The sequence below is a fragment of the Gekko japonicus genome, unplaced genomic scaffold (genome assembly GCF_001447785.1).
Source record: "Gekko japonicus isolate JY-2015 unplaced genomic scaffold, Gekko_japonicus_V1.1 scaffold707, whole genome shotgun sequence".
In the NCBI taxonomy this organism is placed as follows: domain Eukaryota; kingdom Metazoa; phylum Chordata; class Lepidosauria; order Squamata; family Gekkonidae; genus Gekko; species Gekko japonicus.
The window spans coordinates 636,154-642,508 of NW_015164686.1; the positions used below are offsets into that span (position 1 = coordinate 636,154).

Below are 6,355 nucleotides of genomic sequence, written 5' to 3' on the forward strand. Positions count from 1 at the left end.
ATTCCTGCCCCTTCAGCAGTCCGTAGCAAAACTCCCATCGATTTTTAATGGGAGACGGATTGCAGCCTTGGCGGCAAGTGAGGAACCTCACACAAAAAAGGCCAGTTTCCCTCTCCTGAAAATTAGAGGCTTGTACTTCTATTAGAGGCTCAAGTGGTTAAGCTGCTGAACTGCAGGCTGTGGAAGGTCGGTAGTTCAGCAGTTCGAGACCCGAGTGTGCCGCATGACGGAGTGAGCTCCCATCTCTAGTTCCAGCTCCTGCCAACCTAGCAGTTCGAAAGCAAGAAATGGCAAGTAGATAAATAGGGACCACTTCAAACTCTAGAGTCGGATTCGACTGGCTTTCGAGCAAGGGAACCTTTACCTTTACTTTACCTACAGAAAGCCCTGACTTGGATAGCCCATGCTAGCCTGATCTCATCAGATCTCAGAAGCTAAGCAGGGTCCACCCTGGTTAGTATTTAGATGGGAGACCACCAGAGAAGTCCAGGGTCGCTATGAGGAGGGAGGCAATGGCAAACCACCTCTGTTGTGCCCTCAGAACAGTTTGGTGTAGTGGTTAAGTGTGCGGACTCTACTCTGGGAGAACCGGGTTTGATTCCCCACTCCTCCACTTGCACCTGGTTGGATGACCTTGGGCAAGTCGTAGTTCTGTCAGAGGTGTTCTTGAAAAAGAGCCATTTCTGTCAGAGCTCTCTCAGCCCCACCCACCTCACAAGGTGTCTGTTGTGGGGAGGGGAGTTTGTAAGCTGCTCTGAGACTCCTTTGGGTAGTGAAGGGTGGGGTATCTTCTCACCAGATAACCCAAAGTAGCCCAATCTCTTTGGACCGCGGAGGCTAAGCTAGGCCGGCCCTGGTTGGATGGGAGACCATCAGGGAAATGACAAAGACAGAGGCAGGGCTATTTGGGGGCAGGAACACACAGGAACGGAGTTCCGGCCGGCTCCTGAGTTGGCCACGCCCAGCAGGAGCTCATTAGCATAATAGGCCACACCCAACAGCAGGAACTCATTAGGATTGGCTACATTAGGGGTGTGTGGCCTAACATGCAAAGGAGTCCCTGCTACAAAAAAAGGCCCTGGGTTTTGACAACAAACAAGGTAAACAGAATAAGAAGCAAAAGGTGGGTGTGGCTGGATGACCACACTTCTGGTAACATGGGGGTGCGGCCTAATGGGCTAATGAGCTGTGCTGTCAGGGGTGTGGCCTAATATGCTAATGAGTTCCTGCTGGGCTTTTTCTGCAAAAAGAGCCCTGAACACAGGCAATGGCAAACCACCTCTGCCCTGGCCCAGATGATCCAGGCCGGACCAGACTCTTCGGATCTCGGAGGCTAAGCAGGTTCAGCCCTGGCCAGTATTGGGATGGGTGTCCACCAAAGAAGTCCAGGGTCGCTTCGCAGAGGCAGGCAATGGCAAACCCCCTCTGTTCGTCTCTTGCCTTGAAAACCCTACATGTCAGCTGCCTCTTTAGGGTACTTTACACACCCCTACAGAAATCTCATGCGTGTGACAAACTGAGGAATTTCAGACAGACGATATAATCCGGAAGAGGAACAGTCCCCGAACGGTTTCTGGTCTGTTATTTCAGACAGAACCATTTTAGAACCGGTTCCCTACCGGAGTATATTTGTAATTTCACACACAAATGCTACTGTCCCGTTTAGGAAACGGGGCTGAAGCATTTAACCTGTCAACCGCTTCCAAGTAGTCTTCAGTTTCCTCTCCCGGTTCCAATGCGCGACAACGCTATAACGGAACAGCAGTATATCAACCCCATTGGAATGCCTGGAGTGTTTTGTTATAGTGCTATAGCGCTATAAAGCGAACATTTTTTTTTTAAAGCCGGAGATCGCCCACGCGGGCGAAAAACGGCGAGGGAAAAGCGGTGCAGTCTGAAATAGCAAACCGCTTCAGATCCAGCTCTTTACCGGAAGGGGAAAGCCATGTGTGAAATGGCAGCCCTATACCGGTTTACTCCAGGACGGATCAAAAACAGCTTCAAAACAGATTAAAAGGGGTAATGTGAAATTCCTCACTATTTGAAGCCCCGAGATTTTTTTCTAACTACTCAAAATAAAGCAGGGAGTTGGAGCGGGATGTGCAGAGTGGCTCCTCAACACCTTCCTCGGATGAATCCCTTTTTAAAAGGCGTTGTGGATGCAATGGAGTTTTGTAGCTTTAAAATCTCATGGTGTGTGTGTGGGGGGGGGTTAGAAATGGCAAAGCAGCTGATCTGTCAGTGGGAAGGAAGCCGAGCAAATGAATTAGAGGAATTAAAACTGGACTGCAGACCTAAGTGTGCGTACTTGGCAGGAAGTGCCACTGAAATGCAGTTTGGTGAATGACCCCGTGAGGCTGTGTTTGTATATTCCACTTGCGGTCTATTAACAGGCTCCTGAAAGCAAAGGACCAGGCAGTTAGCAAAGCACCCCAAAGCAATCCTGGGGGATAAGGTCTACTAACTGCCCAACCCCCTCTGCTATTTACACGAACAGGCACGCAGGGAGCACAAAATCGCCCCAGGGAGCACAACATCGCTTTGCGCAGAGAACTGCTCTTAAAACAGCAAATAAATACAAAGCATAGAAGCAGGAGGCAGCCAGATACGTCTCTCCCTTGTCAGGGACAACTCTACCGGGTCAGTACTTGGTAGCAGCAGCAGCAGCATCTTTGCTGTTAGCTGTTTTTATTGTGCAGGAGAAGGCCATGAAATTATCAGTGTAAACACAAAGGGAAAAAGCCACACCAGCTGGAAAAACAGAGGGGAGGATTTGCAAAACTGCTGTAGAAAAGATGCCAACAGGGGGAAGGAGAAACAGCTGAGATGCAAGGAAGATTCGGATCCCCTCCACACCTGAGCTGGGAATATCTCCAATGGAATCAAGTGAAACTTGCTTCAGATAATTAGGCACACAATTATACTATACAACTAACCAACAAGCTGTGGCAAAATGCAAACACTAAGCATGGTCATAAGGAGAAAGCAATCATTCAAAGCTGCTCACAGGCAGCATTTTGTGGGAGGGGGAACCAAAGTTAACAATTTTACCCCCAGAAAGTAATCCCCCCCGCATTGACCTGTCAGTGTCTGGCCCACGGCCAGCATTCAGCAGGCACACCAGCAACCAATGTTCCCTCTAAGCTGTGGTGTTTTGTGAGCAAAAATCCTACTTTATGAGCTACTGGCATTAAGGTTGTGAGTGAGTGATTTGGCTGCTGCATAAATTAGTTTGCTCTGGAGCTGTCCCTTCCTGAGCTAAGACAAGAATGTGTGAGCCGGAGGCTAAAAAACTGTGAGCTAGCTCACGCTAACTCAGCTTAGGGGGAACACTGCCAGCAACGTGCACCAAACCTCTCAACTACCGAAGGTTTTCTTGTCAACATAAAATGGCCACAAAACTCTTTTAAGTGATAGACCACAGAGGGGTTCATTTTAAAAAAACAAAATCCTGATGAGAAAGCAATCCGCTCATTCTGAAATAACACTGGGTGCAAACTGTATTTTACAGCTCCCCTGAAGGCTTGGAATTCAGTGTTCCCTCTAAGCTGAGATGAGTGTGAGCTAGCTCACAGTTTTCTTAGCCTCCGGCTCACATGTTTTTTGTCTCTGCTCAGGAAGGAGGGCTCCAGAGCAAACTAATTGATGCAGGAGCCAAATTGCTCGCTCAGAACTTTAATGCCGGGAGCTCACCAAGTAGACTTTTTGCTCACAAGACTCCTCAGCTTAGAGGGAGCATTGGATGGGATCCATCATCAGGATAATTCAGCATGTAAGCAGAGGGAAACTGTACACAGCAGCAAGCAGTGTTGGCAGTTCAAGGAGCGTTCCACTTCGAGGAGAGCAGGCAGCTTCTTCCCACCTGAAACACCCTGTCTCCTAGCCCTTGTGCAGGCAGGCTACAGTAACTCAGTTGTGAAGACCGGCACTCTACCCATGTGGTCTGTCCACTTAACATTTCTATTCCCCATCTCTTCCAATGCAGAGGTGCTCTCCGCCTCCCCTGCTATGCGGAAATCCATACAACAGCCCTGCCAAGCAGGTCAGCTGAACAACTGGTCCAAGGCAGCAGGGGGGGATTTAAACCGGGACCTCCCCGGTCTTCGTCCAGCATAGTCAGCCGGGGGTCATGCTAACACGGAGGAGAGAGATTGGAAAGCAGCCCAGGACAAAAACTTAGCAGCCCCCCCCCCCAAATCCAAAACATAAACCCTCCCAACTGGGAAGTCCGGTCCTCTCCTCAGCGCCAAGTGCCGGGACTGCAACATGTCCTCCAGCCGGGGATATGACGCTGAAGTCCTGGCCAACGCTCCCTCTAAGCTGTGGAGTCCTGAGAGCAAAAATTCTACTTGGTGAGCTCCTGGCATTAAAGTTCTGAGCGAGAGATTTGGCCACTGCGTAAATCAGTTTGCTCTGGAGCCCTCCTTCCTGAGCTAAGGCAAAAATGTGTGAGCCGGAGGCTAAGCAACTGTGAGCTAGCTCACACTAACTCAGCTTAGAGGGAACACTGCCAATGCTCCCTCTAAACTGTGGAGTCTTGTGAGCAAAAACTCTTCTTGGTGAGCCGCTGGCATTAAAGTGGTGAGCGAGGGATTTGACTGCTGCATAAATCAGTTTGCTCTGGAGCCCCATCCTTCCTGAGCGGAGACAAAAATCTGTGAGCCAGAGGCTAAGCAACTGTGAGCTAGCTCACACTCACTCAGCTTAGAGGGAACACTGGTCCCGGCCTCATTCAACAGAAGAGCCAGAAGAGCTCTTTGCACCTGCGAAGCCATCCCCGCCCCTTCCCCACCTGCTCCAGAGGGGCCGATCGACGGGAAGCCTCAGCCCCTCTCGGCCTGGGGGCCTCCGGGCTCCGTCCAAACCAGTGTTCCCTCTAAGCTGAGTGAGTGTGAGCTAGCTCACAGTTTTTTTAGCCTCCGGCTCACAATTTTTTGTCTTTGCTCAGGCAGGATGGACTCCAAAGCAGAGTAACTTATGCAGGAGCCAAATCGTTTTGCTCACAACTTTGATGCCAGTGGCTCACAGAGTAGAATTTTTGCTCACAAGACTCCACAGCTTAGAGGGAACATTGGAAACCCTAGATCCTCTCTGCGGGGAGCTTCCCAACCGGGAGAAGTTTCGGCCTCCGCTGGCCTCCCTAGTCCCAACGGCAGCTCCAGTTCCCCGGCCTGGGGGAGAACGCGCGTGGCGGCGCACTCTGCACATGCTCCGGAGCGCCTCCGCCCGGCGGCGTGGAGGGTGGGGAAAGCGAGACAGCCTCGCGACCCCGGACGAAACTTCCCCGAGGTCCGCCGCGCGACCCCACGAGCGGGGGGGGGGTGCTGCTGGCTCATGCAGTAGTACGACTCGTAGAGCCGGTCGCGGCGGCCCCGGCGGCCCCCCTGCGCCTCCCGCCGCCTCCGCCGGCACAGGCACAGGGGGCCCCGCTCGGCCTCCGCCTTGGCCCCCTCCTCGCCCTCGGCGCCGCGCTCCAGGAAGTAGCGGTGCCGCCGCATGGCTGCCTGCCCGGCGGGCGAGGGACTCCTCAGCGAGACCCTCCGGCCCCGCCGACGCCGCCGGACGCCCCGAGCAGCAGCAGCAGCAGCCCCGGCATGGCGGGCAGTGCGCGACTGGAGGAGGAGGAGGAGGAGGAGGCGGGCGGGCAGCGGCGACCTGCGAGGGACGCGCCAAGCACCTCCCCGCGAGGACGCGCCGCGCCCACCGCCCCGCAGGAGCAGGCTAGGCAGGCGGGCGGAGGAGGACCCGGCAGCAGCGCCCTCTCCGTCGAGCCTGCCCGCTGCGCGCCTCTCCAAGTTCCCTCCCGGCGCTGCGCAGCGAGGCTCCCTTGGCGCGCGGTCCCCCAAGCCGGAGGGGATTCGGAGGCTCCCGGGGAGCGCCCCGACGAGTGAGTGTGAGCCGGCTCACAGCCTTTTAGCCTCCGGCTCACCCATTTCTGTCTCCGCCCAGGAAGGATGGGGCTCCAGAGCCAACTGATTTATGCAGCAGCCCAATCTCTCGCTCACCACTTTAATGCCAAGTGGAGTTTTTACTCACTCCACACAGCTTCGAGGCAGTGTTCCCCCTAAGCTGAGTGAGTGTGAGCCAGCTCACTGTTTTTCAGCCGCCGGCTCACCCATTTCTGTCTCCGCCCAGGAAGGATGGGGCTCCAGAGCCAACTGATTTATGCAGCAGCCCAATCTCTCGCTCACCACTTTAATGCCAAGTGGAGTTTTTACTCACTCCACACAGCTTCGAGGCAGTGTTCCCCCTAAGCTGAGTGAGTGTGAGCCAGCTCACCGTTTTTTAGCCCCCGGCTCACCCATTTCTGTCTCCGCCCAGGAAGGATGGGGCTCCAGAGCCAACTGATTTATGC

General features: G+C 53.8%; 1 protein-coding gene across 1 annotated transcript in view; it reads left to right on the forward strand.

Moving 5' to 3' along the window:
* The window catches only part of LOC107108826 (dual specificity protein phosphatase 8-like), a 30,582-nt gene extending 24,691 nt beyond the window's left edge, over nucleotides 1-5,891 (forward strand). Inside the window, exon 2 of the mRNA XM_015409345.1 lies at nucleotides 5,145-5,891. Within this exon, the coding sequence (XP_015264831.1) occupies nucleotides 5,145-5,891 (747 nt within the window). The remainder of the gene's footprint in view (nucleotides 1-5,144) is intronic.
* The last annotated feature ends 464 nt before the right edge of the window (nucleotides 5,892-6,355 follow it).